The following is a 15,623-nucleotide window of genomic DNA, read 5'->3' on the forward strand; positions in this document are numbered from 1 at the left end:
CTTTTGTAGCACTTCCTTAAAAACAGCTACTTAATGCAACTCTGTCAGTGAGCTCCTGACAGTTCTGTCCTAACGATTCTGATATTAATGAAAGAATTTGGTAAAGGGCTGAAGTGTCTTCCTGGTAAGCGGTTTAGTTTATGCTTTTCAAAACTCCTTGTAATAACTACTAATTTTCTTCTTTTGACCTAATGAGTGTTTTTCGTTGACTACCTATTCTGGTACTAATATTAATCGATTGAAGTGATCGATAATGTTTTCAAGCTTTTTTCCTTCCATTTGGGTTTGCTACTTTAAAGAGTCATGATTGTTTTGGGGGCTATTTTAGTCAAAGGGAGTAGTTTCATATAAGTATTTAATTCGAAGTACAGCACTCACCTAGGTAGGTATTTCCTTTGGTGCTTATGAGTCATAATTAATTGAAAGTTATTGATATGGCCTTTAAAAATACCTGTACTGGTAATATCCATTAGAAATCATCGTTCAAATTATTTATGGATTTTCTTTTTTTGTTGTTTTTGCTAAATTTTTCAACATCTTCCACACTGAGAAGCTGTATTTTTTTCCAACCTTATTGAGATGTAATTGATATAACACTGTGTAAGGTGTACAATATGATGATTTGACACACATACAAATTGGGAAAGGATTACCACCATCAGACTAGTTAGCACATTCATCACCTCCCATAGTTACCTTTCTTAAATGGTTTTTCTTATGTTAGTTGCTCAGTCATGTCCTACTCCTTGCAACCCCATGGACTATAGCCCACCAGGCTTCTCAGTCCATGAAATTCTCCAGACAAGAGTGCTGGAGTGTGTTTCCATTCTCCTTTCCAGGGGATCTTCTCGACCAACCCAGGGAGTGAAACTGGGTCTCCTGCATTGGCAGGCGGATTCTTATGGCTGAGTTCTTTTAAATGACAGTGATTTCAAAGAGCAGAACAGAATTTTGATGTTTGACATATTATATTGATATGTTATGGGTATGTTTAGCAATAGTATTAGATTGTATCATCTTATGCAAGGTTAAATATTAAAGAGAAAGCTCATTGTGTTTGGAGGATAAATTCTAAAAACTTGTATAAACAGTGTGGTTTGGTGTGCTAAATGAAATGGTAAACAATGTAGATCCACCGCCCGCTCTTTCTTATGTAGATTTGTTTGTTTTGTGTAGTGTATAGAACAGAAAGTTTTAAAACATTTAATGTGGGTCAGTATGATAACTATTTAAAACAAAACTTACTTACAGAGATAAGAAAGTAGATGTAAAATTATAGACCAGGATTCTTAGAAACTCTACAGGTGGGTTTCATAGAGTACATTTTATTTGTAAGGTAAATTCACATTTTATGAGAGAAAAAGCATGTCTTTCACCAGATTTTCAGAAGTCTATATGACGCCAGAAAGTTAAAAAACAAAATGAGTGTTATAAATGGACAGCCTGGCTAAGGTTAAAAAGATTTTCATTTCCAGAACTTTTTAATACTTACAGGAATTTTTAAATACTTGACATACTTAAATATACTCAAATTATTTCTGTATTCTCATATCTTAAGTGGTTTGCGTGGTTAACTGTTTAGCTATTTTATTTATATTTTTAATCTCTTTTTCTAATTGAAGTATATTTACTTTACAGTGTGTTAGTTTCAAGTGTAAAGCAAAGTGATTCAGCAATACATATTTAGCTATTTTAACATTTAAGAAATTTGGAGGACTTCCCTGGTGATCCAGTGGTTAATGCAGGGGGCCCGGGTTCAACCCCTGGTCAGGGAACTAGATCCCACATGCTGCAACTAAGACCCAGTGCAGCCAAATAAATAATAAAGAAATATTTTTTAAAAGACATTTTGTAATGATAGAAAAGCAAACATAAATCTTCAGAGGAAATTTTTGTAGAAAGGAAACTTGTACTCATCAAAATTCAGATGGTACTTTCGATTTACATAAGGTATATGCAGAAAATATTTTAAGTAGTCTTTTTTAATTCAGAGGCAAATTAAATAGAAACACTAATTTTATTTTTTACATATTAATTTTTTTCAGAATTGTCAATTTTTTAATGAAGCATGGTAAGTTGACATTTAAAAATCTTCTTTGTTTTTCCTCATTAGATTAATAAGGGTATGAGATGGTTACAAAACAGTTTAATTTTAGGTCTTGGAGACATGCTTTTGAAATTAAGAACATTTCATTTTTTAAATAATGAGCCAGATTCTGTTTGATAAACATACTTCCTCGATCCCTTTTTCTAAATCAGTCTTCTGCTATATAACTAATTCCTTGCTAAAAATTTATAAAACATTAAATACCATACTATAGAATGAGCACTGGTTTTAGATACTATATTGTAGAGCAGTGGATCTCAACCAGGCTTGATGTTGTCCTCCAGGGCATATTTGGCTACGTTTAAGATATTTTTGGTTGTCACCAGTGGGATTGACACTGGTATCTGGTGGGATGCTGTTTTGCACCCAGCAATGCACAGGACAACCCTCTACAAAAGAGACAGTCAACCAAAAATGCTAATAGGTTGTGCTGTGGTTGAGAAGCCCTCCTTTACATCAGCAAAATTAAGTTCAGTTGGTAATGTCTTAACTCCAGAGTTCTGCCATTGTTCTAATAGGCTTGTGCTGAACAAGACAAGCTGGGTCAAGCATTTGAAGATGCTTTTGAAGTACTGAGGCAGCATTCAACTGGAGACTTTCAGTACTCCTCAGGTAAAGATGTCAGTCTCCTTCTGTTTGTACATCAGATGGCTTGTTGGTCACATACCACACACATGAGAATAATGACCTGAACAGAAAAGATCCTTTTTACCCCGTGCATCTGGGATCAGTTCTAAAGGCAGAAATCAAACAGGATTATCCACCTTAAACAATTTTTGTTAGGTTTTGTATATTAATGAAACATAACTGATTTATAACATTAATTTCAGGTGTATAACATTGTGATTCACTCCATTACAAGTCATCCTAAGATAATAGCTATAATTCTCTGTGCTGTACAACATATCTTTGTTGCTTATCTTTCTCATACATTGTAGTGTGTTTATCCCATACCACTGAATTGTCCTTCCCACCTTCCCTGTCCCTCTACATAGCCACAAGTTTGTTTTCTATGTCTGAGAGTATCTTTCTGTTTTGTTTGTATTATTTTTTAGATTCCACATATAAGTGATATCATCTAGCACTTGTCTTTGTCTGACTAATTTCACTAAGCATAACATTCTCTAGATATATACTTGTTGCAAATTGCAGAATTTCATTGTTTATGATTTAGTAATGTTCCATTTTATGTATATACCACACCCATTTGTCTGTTGATGGGCACTTAGGTTGTTTCCCTGTGTTTACTATTGTAAACAGTGCTGCTGTGAACACTGGAACGCATGTATCGTTTTGAATTTAGAGTTTTCATTTTCTTCAGATGTATATCTAGGAGTGGAATTGCTGAATCTTACGCTAGTTATTTTTTTGAGAATCCTCTATACTGTTTTTCACAGGGGCTGTACAGATTTGCATTCCCACTAACAGTGTACAAGGATTCCTTTTTTCCTACATTCTCTCCAGAATTTATTGTTTGTAGACTTTTTGATGATGGTCCTTTGACCTGTGTGAGATGATATCTCATTGTTTTGATTTGCTTTTCTTTAATAATTAGCAGGCTCCTCTGTCCATGGGATTTTCCAGGCAAGAGTACTGGAGTGGCATGCCACTGCCTTCTCCGTAGTAATTAGCAATGTTGAGAATCTTTCCATGTGCCTATTGGCCATCCCTATGTGTTCTTTGGTGAAGTGTCAATTCAGGTCTTCTGCCCATTTTTTGATTGTTCTTTTTTTATATTGAGCTCTTTATATATTTTGGAAAGTAACCTATTGTGAGTCACATCATTTGCAAATGTTTTCTCACATTCTGTAGGTTGTCTTTGTTTTGTCAATGTTTTCTTTTGCTGTACAAAAGTTTTTAAGTTTAATTAGATCCCATTTGTTCGTGTGTGAACATGCTAAGTCTCTTCAGTTGTGTCCAACTCTTTGAGACTCTATGGACTGTAGCCCAACAGTCTCCTCTGTCCATGGGATTCTCCAGTCAAGAATATTGGAATAGGTTGCCATGCCCTCCTTCAGGGGATCTTCCCGACCCAGGGATGGAACCCGCATCTCTTATGACTCCTGCATTGGCAGGTGGGCTCTTTACCACTAGAACAGGTAATCTGGGAAGCCCCCCCATTTGTTTGTTTTTTGGTTTTATTTCTTTTACATTAGGAGACAGATCTGCCTATTCTCTATCCTAAATAAATTTAGTGTCTCACATATAAAAATGCCACGATCAATCACATAAGCATTTGTCATCATTCACACACATAAATATAAAATTTGACCTTGTCAGTTTCTTTCTCTGTTTTTAAATTAGATTACAAAAATTACCTGGCTTTTATCAACCACCGTTCTCATATCAGAGGAAATTCCAACAGCTATGGTGTGCAGCCTGCAGAGGAACCCATCTATAATTGGAGAACAGTAATAGTGAGTACTTTTACCAGGAGACTGTCATCCCTCAGTAACAAGCAAATTTCCTATTTACACCAGCCTTCCCTTGGTGTATGCTAGCTGAAACTGACTGAAAATGCTCACTTGGGGTCACCTGAGGCGTGAATTTGGCAGGCAAGTTGGGGGATCATCAATGCTGTCAAGAAGGAAACTCCCCTTTATCATTGTTCTTCATCTGACTTCAGACAGGTCTGAATGATTCTATAAAGAGGAGGTATTTTAGGGTTCTCATGTCAATGCTTCTCCTCAGTCCATCCAGAAAACTGCAGAAAAGCTATGGTTCCCCTAAAAACATTCCCTGTACTGGCTTTACCTACAGTCTTGTATTAACCCGCTTTGTTTCCCGTCCCAAGCTCAGAGCTAGCTATGTATATTGGACCAATTCATTTCTATTTTAGCACCTTCTGCAAATGGAAGTGTCTCTACCATCTCTCCTTCCGTGTATTTTTTTTGCATTGTTTTCTTTTTTTTAAAATTATTTTTATTTATTTTTTTGGCCACGTCATGGCATGTGGGATCTTATTTCCCCAACCAGGGACTGAATCCATGCCCCCTGCTATGGAAGTGTGGAGTTCTAACCACTTGACTGCCATGGAATTCTCGGCATTGTTTTCTTGATGTATCCATTTTATCAAACAGTCTTAATACTCTGAAACAGAGTATAAATATAAAGTAGTCTTCGTTTTTTTTCAGTCATTACTTTCAACCATGCTATGTCAAATATCCTTTTTCTGTCCCTGTAAATTGTACTGTCAGGGTCTCTCCAACAAGACATTTCTTTTAAGAGGGAGTTTTGGTTTTACTTTAACCTCTCTCACCTCTGCTTAGGGTTACCAGGTAAATTAGAGGATGCCTAATATTTTCAGTTGCTAGGGCAACCCTACTTCCTCTTCAGATTCTACCCACAGTGTGCACTGCACAGCCCCTTGTGGTTGGGAACTCGTTGCCTGCTGTATGGGGATGGCTCAAGTCTAGCCCCTTCTGCCCTGTCTTTTTGCCATATGTAATGGTAGAAGCTCAGGTGGTTTCCTCCTGCCTCCTCTCTTGGCTCTGCCCTCCTGCAACTGCCATCTGTCTCTCCTTGTCTCATCTTGTCTAGATGGGCATCCAGTTCTGGAATGGAAGCTTGTCTTCCCTTATTGCTGGCACTTCCATTTCTACTAGTGATTCTTTTGAATCTTTCTTACTGGTCATTTTTAGGGGAAAGGAGGAAAGTAACCTACTCTCCTTTATGAGAGAGAAGGGAGAATTCAGAATTCCTCTCAATTCTGAGGATACTCAGAATTCCTCGGTAACCTCTGTCCCTTGGCACTCTCTGTATATGGGTTTGATGCTGGCTCTGCCCTGGGAGACAGCCACTGAAGGTAGCGCTTTTCCAAATTTGAGAGCTGTTGAACATTCTTTTTGCCCTCAGATTTTGACTTTGGCCACCAATTGGTGGCCGCACAGAAAGTCCCATTTAACATCTTGATACATTATTTATATAGAACAGTGCTACGGACCTCTATTTTGAAGGAAATATTCATCAATCTCTGCAGAACATCCCTGAAAACCAGCTGGTACAACCTGCTCTTCTCCAGCAAAAGGGAGGAAAAGGTATGTGGATACATCACTCCTTGCAAAAGAACCAAGTCTTTATCAAAGCAGCTTTTAGGGGATTTCATATCTGAGTTTGGAAATGACTTGCAAAATGTTTTTTTCTCACAACTGAGAATAACAACTCTGACAGACAAAAGACTCCAAGCTGTTTATTTTGAATGAGCTTTCCTTTTGCTTCATAGAGATGTTGTGAAGGTGTGAAGCGTCAGTCCCTCAAATAAATCTGTGTTCAAGTATAGGGTGTAAGGGGATTTCCCTGGTGGTTCAGTTCTTAAGACTGTACTCTTGATGCAGGGCTCATGGGTTTGATCCCTGAACAAGTCACTAAGATCCCACATGTCATCCAGTGGAGCCTAAAAAAAAAAAAAAAAAATAGGATGTAAAATATGGAGAACAGGTTACTGGTTACCAGCAGGGGGATGGGATATATAAAGGTAGGTAATTAAGAGGTTATTATGTATAAAGTAAGATACAAGGTTACATTCTACAACACAGAGAATAAAGCCAATATTTTATAATAGCTTTAATTGGCATATGACCTTTAAAAATTGTTAATCATTATATTGTACACCTATAACTTATATTGTACATCTTCTATACTTCAATTAAAAAAAAAATAAGGTATATAAATTTTAGGTATAGAAGGGGGAGGTTTTCCATGAATTGTCTTAGCAATCTTATTCCAACTGTGAAGCCCTAGGGACAGAAATCATCTTCTCTATTAAGTTTTCCACAGAAAAAAAGTTCCATAATAATAACTTTATTTCATAAATTTGAAATCCTGATTTCATAAATTGAAGGTGATCTCATCTAACAGGTAAGAAAAAAGTGTTAAAGCAAGATAATAACTTGTGTTGGCCAAGATGTGGGCCACACACACTCACGTGCATTATTTTTGTTTTTCACATGCATTATTAAAGGGGGTATAAACTGGTACAGTTTTGTAAAGCAATTTAGCAATATCTCCCAAAATTTTAAATGTTCGTGTCTTTAGACTCTTAGTGACTCTATGACTCAGTGGTTGAATGTGAACTCTGGGTTAATTATGTGAGCCTGGCCAAATCATTTAACCTTCTGTACCACAGTATTCATATTCAAAAAATAAAGAAAAGCAAATAATAATTGTACACACATTGTAAGACTGCTGTAAAAATTAAGTTAGAAAACCCATATAAATCACTATGCTTATAGTCTAGTACTATGGCTATTTCCTCAAATACCTTAGGTACATATGTGTATGTAAATATGTATTAGGATGTTCCTTGCAATGTTGTTTGTGGTAGTATACACCTACAAAATACAAAGACATGTAAGATGCATCACAACTTTATACTGCAATTTAAAAAATGATATCATAGCTAACATTATTTTGTTTTTTAAATTTATATTTTTTATTGAGGTGTAGTTGATTTATAATATTATATTAGTTTCAGGTTTACAACATACTGATTCAAAATTTTTATAGATTATACTCCATTTAAAATTATTATAAAATATTGGCCATATTCCTTGTACTGCATAATATATCCTTGTAACTTATTTTATACATAGTAGTTTGCACCTCTTGATTCTCTATCCTAATCTTGCTCCTCCCTCCTTCCCTCTGCCCACTGGTAACCACTAGTTTATTCTCTATATCTGTGAGTCTGTTTCTGTTTGGCTATATTTGTTAATTTTTAAACTTTTTAGGTTTTTTTAGATTCCACATATAAGTGATAACATACAGTATTTGTCTTTCTTTGTCTGACTTTTCATTTTATCATAATACCCTCTAGGTCCATCTACTTTGTTGCGAATGGCAAAATTTTATTTTATTTTTTTATGGATGAGTTATATTCAAATGTATGTATATATACATCTTCTTTATCCATTCATCTGTTTATTCACACTTACGTTACATCCATATCTTGGCTATTATAAATAATGCTGCTATGAACGTTGGGATGCATGTATCTTCAAATTAGTGCTTTCATTTTCTTTGGATATACACCCAGGAGTGGGGTTGCTGGGTCATATGGTGGTTCTTTTTTTTCTTTTGGCCACTCCATATGGCATGTGGGATCTTAGTTCCCCAACAAGGGATGGAACCTGAGCCCCCTGCATTGGAAGCACAGAGTCTTAACCACTGGACCGCCAGGGAAGTCACTGGTAGTTCTTTTTTAAGCTTTTTGAAGAATCTCCACACTGTGTTTCACATGGCTCTACCAGTTTGCATTCCCACCAACGGTGCATAAGTGCTCTTTCTTCTCTATATTCTTGCCAACACTTGTTACTTGTGGTCTTTTTAAAATTTATTGTTTACTTCTTTGGCTGTGCCAGGTCCTAGCTGCAGCATGTGGGGTCTAGTTCCCTGACGAGGGATCGAAACCTGGGCCCCGTGCATTGGTAGCACAGAGTCTTAGCCTCTATGTCAGTCAGAGTCTTAGCCTCTGAACCACCAGGGGAGTCCCATTTGTCTTTTTGTTGATAGCCATTCTGATAGGGTGCGATGATATTCATTGTGATTCTGATTCTCTAATCAGTATCAATGTTGGGTATTAGAAGATTTTTATGTGCCTGTTGGGGCCATTTGTATGTCTTTGGAAAAATGTCTATTCAGGTCTTCTGCCCATTTTCTTAATGGGATTGTTTATTTTTTGATATGGAGTTGCTTGAGCTATTTACATGTTTTGGATATTAACCATTTATTCATATCATTTGCAAATATTTTCTCCCATTCCGTAGATTATCTTTTTGTTTTGTTGATGGTTTCCTTTGCTGTGCAAAAGCATTTGAGTTTAATTAGGTCTCATTTGTTTATTTTTATTCTTGTTTTCTTTGCCTTAGGAGATAGATAAAAAAAAAATATTGCTACACTTTTTGTCAAAGAGCATTCTTCCTATGTTTTCTTCTAGGAGTTTAATGGTTTCTGGTCTTACATTTGGTTTCTGGTCTTACATTTAAGTCTTTAGTCCATTTTGAGTTTATTTTTATAAATCTGTGAGAAAATGTTCTAATTTTATTCTTTTACATGTTCATACTTAAAATTACTTTAAATGAATATTTTTTGGGATAACTAGTTTTGTTCCTATGGAGAAGGCAATGGCACCCCACTCCAGTATTCCTGCCTGGAAAATCCCATGGACGGAGGAGCCTGGTAGGCTGCAGTCCATGGGGTCGCTGAGGGTCAGACACAACTGAGCGACTTCACTTTGACTTTTCACTTTCATGCATTGGAGAAGGAAATGGCAACCCACTCCAGTGTTCTTGCCTGGAGAATCCCAGGGACGTGGGAGCCTGGTGGGTTGTCGTCTATGGGGTCACACAGAGTCGGACACGACTGAAGTGACTTAGTAGCAGCAGCAGCAGTTTTGTTCCTATAAAACAGTATACTGTATCCTAGAATTATAAAATCTAACTATGCAGTAATACTCTAATCCAGAAAGGAATAATGTATAATATCACATAAGTAAAGTAAATCTACTGAACATTACTACTAAGTATTGAATAATGGCAGTAATTTAATATTAGGACAATAATGCTTCTACCTCTGTCTCCTATTCTTTTTTTTTTAACAAACCAACTAAGTCCAGAGTATGATGCCTATATCTTTTCACTGATGTTTTGGGCTGTGGATCTTTGCAATTAGGGGAAATATAATTTACTATTTTTGTTTTTAGAGTTGTCATCCACCTGAAGTCGTGATACATTTGAAACAATGAAATTTCAAAATACTTCAAGAATTCATTATTAGGAGACAGCGACTTCACTTTCTTTCTTTCTATAGTTCCTTTTGGAGAAGGAAATGGCAACCCACTCCAGTGTCCAGTGGAGAATCCCATGGACAGAGGGGCCTGGTGGGGCTGCAGCCTATGGGGTTGCAAAAAAGTCAGACACGACTAAGCAACTAACACACACACACACAAATAGAACATATATAATTATTAAAATGCAAAAGAGCATACTTTAAATATTGAAGCAGAATGATCTCTGAATACCATTTTGGTTTGGGTTTTAATCCTTTGTAATTCCATAATTCAAGAGTAATAATGCTCATGAAAATTTCAGATGATTCAGAAGTATGTGAAGAATGAGTGAAAAAATGTTCTTTCTTCCCATGCTATCCCCCAGAACTAACTGTTGTCAACACTTTAGTATTTCCTCTATCTATAGCTAGTCTCTATATGGTTCAATGATTTATTTAAGATATATTAGACACTGGAAAAAGTACAAAATACTATACCAATTTTCACTTTTAAAGGATAAAGTATTAGTTGCTTGGCTGTGTCTGACTCTTTGCAACCCCATAGACTGTAGCCTGGCAGGTTCCTCTGTCCGTGGGAGTTTTCAGGCAAGAATCCTGGAGTGTGTTGCCATGCCCTTCTCCAATATGCATATGATTATATATGCAAAAAATAAATTGTTTTCTAAAGATATGCAGACTAGATTGGAGTTTTTACTTTCAGCTTGTGCTTCTGTTTGAATTTTTTATCATATACCTTTATTTTCAAAACACAAAAGTTCAAACATCTTTTTTTTCAAAATCGAAAACAAACTTTAAAAGATGAGGATCCATTATAATTGATTTGACCATTGGATGAGAGCCAGAGAGCTTGTTTAAGTCTGTGACTTGAATTCATAATGTGTTTTTTGGTAAGTCCCTTTCATTTCTCAATTCATAAACTCAAGATAATATAACACAAAAGATAATCTTTGAGGCTTTTGGATGAATAATGACCGATGTATGAGTCTTACACCCCAGAGACTGTTTAAAGCAGTTTGGGAATCCACTGTTTGACTTTCTCAAGGGGAAAATGGAATCTGGCCGTGGAACTTTTAGCTACTGACAGATCTGGTGGACCACGATGTTTACAGGCCAATTCAGAAGTCATAAAACGGCTTGGCACCTCTGTTCTCCAATCGACCAAACAAGCAAAAATCACAGCAAATCTTCTCAAAGTTTCCTTTCTAGTTACTCTGAAATATAAAGGGCTGTGTTCCAAAAGAGATTAAAAGCTCTGGCAGTATCATTTTATTTCACAGCAATGAAAAACATCACCATGCTCTCTGTCATTTCTCATTAATAATGTCAGAATGTCATGAAGATATTTTGGGATTTCAACTTTGCTTTTTTTCTATTTTTTTTTCAAGTAATTATGCAGAGCCAGAGTTAGCATTTTTACATAAGTCTATTACTGATTTCAGGAGAAGGCAATGGCACCCCACTCTGGTACTCTTGCCTGGAAAATCCCGTGGACGGAGGAGCCTGGTAGGCTGCAGTCCATGGGGTCGCTAAGAGTCGGACACGACTGAGCGACTTCACTTTCACTTTTCACTTTCATGCATTGGAGAAGGAAATGGCAACCCACTCCAGTGTTTTTGCCTGGAGAATCCCAGGGACGGTGGAGCCTGGTGGGCTGTCGTCTATGGGATCACACAGAGTCGGACACAACTGAAGTGACTTAGCAGCAGTAGCAGCAGCATTACTGATTTCACTTGAATTTGCACATTGTTTTACATTTTACAAAATGCATTCACCTTCTTTAGCTTATTTGTCTTAACTTACTTGAATAAAGCTGCTTCAAATGAGTTCCCTTTTGGAAAGGTCTTTTGAGACTTCTCCTTTAAACAAAACAACTATTTGTCTGTGTCGGGTGTTAGTTGCTCTGTGGCATGTGGGATCTTAGTTCCCTGACCAGGGATCGAACCCACATCCCCTGCATTGAAAGGCAGATTCTTAACCACCAGACCACTGAGGAAGTCCTGAAACTTCTCTTTAGAACCACTAAACTTTGTAGTACATTTTGCTCAGTCTTGTTCTGTAGATAGTTTAACATAAAACTAGAAGTCAAGATTTAACTGTAAAGAAAGACCACATGACAGATGAGAGACTAGGGTAAAGAGGCTCCATGCTTCCCTTTTCCAATGAAAGACTACAACATTTTGGACAACTTCCCCAACAAGAAAGTTTCATTTGAAACTGCAATAGGCCAAGTCCCATAAAATGATACCATAAATACATTCTAAGAGGGTGAATAGGAGGGAAACCAATCCCAATGGAACTTTCAATTCTGTATTCACTCAACAAATCCTTCCTGAGAAGGTGCTCTGTGTAGAGCCATGGTGAAGCATGATGTTGTTTTCCTCTGTTTTAGGCAGGAAGAAGCTCCGACTGTTTGAATACCTTCATGAATCCCTATGTAATCCAGAGATGGCATCTTGTATTCAGTGGATAGATCAAACCAAAGGCATCTTTCAGTTTGTATCAAAAAACAAAGAAAAACTTGCCCAACTCTGGGGAAAAAGAAAAGGCAACCGGAAGACCATGACTTATCAGAAAATGGCCAGAGCACTGAGGAATTATGGAAGAACTGGGGAAATCATCAAAATCCGGAGAAAGCTAACTTACCAGTTCAGTGAGGCCATTCTCCAAAGACTGTCTGCACCTTATTTCTTGGAAAAAGAGATCTTCTATTCACAGTATGTTCAACCTGATCAAGGATATCTCAGTCTAAATAACTGGAATGCAAATTATAATTATACATATGCCAATTACCATGAGCTAAGTCACCCTGATTGCTAAATATACTCTTACATTTCATAATTTTCTGACATCAGAAGTCTCTACAAGTTTTAGGATTTTTCTCTAAAAGCAAATACTGAAAAAAAACACTTCATGATTGTTACCTTTTATGACATAGCATATAATCTATACTAACTTGGGGAGAAATTTTGCCAGTGAACAGCTCTTTAGAATGATTGTCCCATTTGAAAGTATAGACTAAATGTCCTTCCTCTTACTAGTGACTATGCAATTATTTCTTTTTAGATTAATAATGCCAGTGGAGACCGTTTGATTTGCATATTGATTAAACATTATTTTCTTGTCACTCAGACCAAAAAAAAAAAAATCACTTTAGCATATATCCAATAGCTTTAGCAACAGAACAAAAACTGATTGCCTGTGATAGTGTTCCTGCTAAATTATATTCAGGGCTTTAAAATTTTCAGTGGCTAAAACTAGAACTACTATATGATCCAGCAATTCCACTCCTGGGTATATATCCAAAGAAAATGAAAACACTAATTCAAAAAGAAACAAAAATTTTTTTTTTGGCTGCACTGTGTGGCTTGTCAGATATCAGTTTCCCAACCAGGCCTTTGCAGTGACAATGCCAAATCCTAACCACTAGACTACCAGGGAACTCCCATAATGACATTATTTACAATAGCCAAGATATGGAAGCAACCTTCTAGCCAACAGGTGAATAAAGGAGATGTGGTATACACACACACACACGCACATAGAATATTACTTTGCCAAAAAAGTGAAATCTTGCCATTTGCAATATGGATGGACCTAGAGGATATTAAGCTTGCTGCAATAAGTCAGACAGAGAAAGACAAATACTATATGTTACCATTTATATGTAGAATCTAAAAATTGAAACAAATGAAAATAATGAACTAGAAACAGACTTAAAGATATAGAGAACAAACTAGTTACCAGTAGGGGGAGGGCTGGGGGGAGGGGAGCAAGATAGGCATAGAGGATTAAGAGGTACAGACTACTAAATATAAAACAAAAAAGATACAAGAATGTAATGTACAGCACAGGGAATGTAGCCAACATTTTATAATAGCTTTGAATAGAGTGTAACCTAGAAAAATATTGAATCACTATGTAGTACATCTGAAACTAATATAATATTGTAAATCGACTATATTTCTATAAAATAAATAAAGATTTTAAAAATAAAAACTTCAGTGGCTATCCTCTGCACCTCGGACCTCATGGTCTGTAATCCTTCGGCACTAAAGAAATGGTCTAAGGAAAATGTCACCTACAAACTCCAAAGCTTACACTTAATCACAATCATTTCCTTGCTTTTCTCTCTTGTTTTGGGTAGATCCAGGAGCTAAAGTTTCTTGCTCTCCTGCCACTCAACCACAGGGAGGTGCTCTTGCACCATTAGTTCTTGAGCCCAACCCTGGATCATGATCTTTCCTTGAACTAGCCCAGCTAAAGGAGGCTGAAACAGTTGAAGCCGGAGGGTCAGGGGAAGGCTTTAATAAAAGATTGAGGCTTGCAAATAATAAACCCAGGAGCGGAGCCAGGATGTGGGCAGTCTTGCATGGAAGCTGTCCCATAAGAAACTCCCAAAATAAACTCTTTTTCTTACTTGCTGCTTGGCAGGTTTTTTAAGTCACTTCAGTTGTGTCCGACTCTTTGTGACCCTATGGACTGTAGCCTGCTAGGCTCCTCTGTCCGTGAGATTCTCCAGGCAAGAATACTGGGGTGGGTTGCCATGCCCTCCTCCAGGGGATTTTCCCAGGTTCTTTACCACTCCTGCCACCTGGAAAGCCATCTGTATTACCATGAAGTAAGAGAATGTCCTAGATTAAATGGGCCATCTTCAGTCTGGGCCAAAAAGCCCTGGCCAGCAGGTCAAGAGCTCCTGGGAGCTTGCTGTGTTAGATCTGCAACATTGCTGTGACCATATAGTGGTTGGTTCTCTGCACTGTGTCTGGCATTCCCAGTTTCCCCTTTTCCTTTGTGCCCTCCCGGTGCCCTTTCTTCCTCAGGGAAGGAACATGGTAGATTCCAGGTGACTAAATGGAGACTAACTCAATATTGGCCATACCCACATGTAGTCTAGGTTTGTTATAGACAATTTTGTGTCTTCCCAAAATTCATGTTGAAACATAATCCCCAATGTTATAGTCTTTAGGGGTAGGGTTTTGGAGAGGTGATTAGGTCATGAAGGAAATCTCTAATGAATGGGTTTAGTGCCCTCATCAAAGAGATGACGGAGAGTTCCCTTTCTGCTTCCACCCTGAGAGGATAGTAGGGTGAACCAGGAGGCAAGGCCTCAGTAGGCACTAAATCTGCCAGCACCTTGATTGGACTTCCCAGCTTCCTGAGCTGTGAGAAATAAAGTCCTGTTGTTCGTAAGCCACCCAGGTTATAGTATTCTGTTAGAGGCAATGTCACCCACTCCAGTACTCTTGCCTGGAAAATCCCATGGACGGAGGAGCCTGGTAGGCTGCAGTCCGTGGGGTTGCTAAGAGTCGGACATGACTGAGCGACTTCACTTTCACTTTCCACTTTCATGCATTGGAGAAGGAAATGTCAATCCACTCCAGTGTTCTTTCCTGGAGAATCCCAGGGACGGGGGAGCCTTAGTGGGCTGCAGTCTCGGGTCGCACAGAGTCGGACACGACTGAAGTGACTTAGCAGCAGCAGTAGCAGTAGAGCAGCCAGGACAGACTGAGAAAGTTTCAATCAGTGCTAACGTCAAGGTAGGACTCAGTATTTACACTCAGTCTGCCTTTCTAATTTAGATGTGGATGGATTTTAAGGGCAGAGGGAACATAAAAGAAAGAGGACTGCAACACAAAAAGGGCGTGTGTGTTCTTTGTCAGGCAAGAACAGCGAGGTACCCCATGAATGTTTGAAATGTTCCACCTCAAGAGTTGTCAAGATTAGCCCTGAC

General features: G+C 37.6%; 1 protein-coding gene across 2 annotated transcripts; it reads left to right on the forward strand.

Moving 5' to 3' along the window:
* Positions 1 to 57: 57 nt before the first annotated feature.
* On the forward strand, positions 58 to 13,893 carry SPIC (Spi-C transcription factor). Of its 2 annotated transcripts, none has more exons than XM_005206704.5 (6): positions 58 to 124; positions 2,046 to 2,071; positions 2,626 to 2,719; positions 4,412 to 4,524; positions 6,087 to 6,144; positions 12,282 to 13,893. In XM_005206704.5, the coding sequence occupies exons 2-6, from the start codon at positions 2,069 to 2,071 to the stop codon at positions 12,707 to 12,709; spliced, it is 696 nt and encodes a 231-aa protein (XP_005206761.1). In that variant the 5' UTR covers positions 58 to 124; positions 2,046 to 2,068; the 3' UTR covers positions 12,710 to 13,893. The 2 variants fall into 2 exon arrangements, with proteins under 2 accessions (XP_005206761.1, NP_001069889.1); NM_001076421.1 differs by having other exon boundaries at positions 6,036 to 6,144; positions 12,282 to 13,037.
* The last annotated feature ends 1,730 nt before the right edge of the window (positions 13,894 to 15,623 follow it).

The sequence above is a fragment of the Bos taurus genome, chromosome 5, assembly GCF_002263795.3.
Source record: "Bos taurus isolate L1 Dominette 01449 registration number 42190680 breed Hereford chromosome 5, ARS-UCD2.0, whole genome shotgun sequence".
In the NCBI taxonomy this organism is placed as follows: domain Eukaryota; kingdom Metazoa; phylum Chordata; class Mammalia; order Artiodactyla; family Bovidae; genus Bos; species Bos taurus.

What these genes read in the sequence shown, in the direction of transcription:
- SPIC (NM_001076421.1), top strand. An exon ending in AGACTTTCAGTACTCCTCAG is followed by an intron (nt 2,720 to 4,411) that starts GTAAAGATGTCA and finishes TTTTTAAATTAG; the next exon opens with ATTACAAAAATTACCTGGCT. An exon ending in CCAGCAAAAGGGAGGAAAAG is followed by an intron (nt 6,145 to 12,281) that starts GTATGTGGATAC and finishes CCTCTGTTTTAG; the next exon opens with GCAGGAAGAAGCTCCGACTG.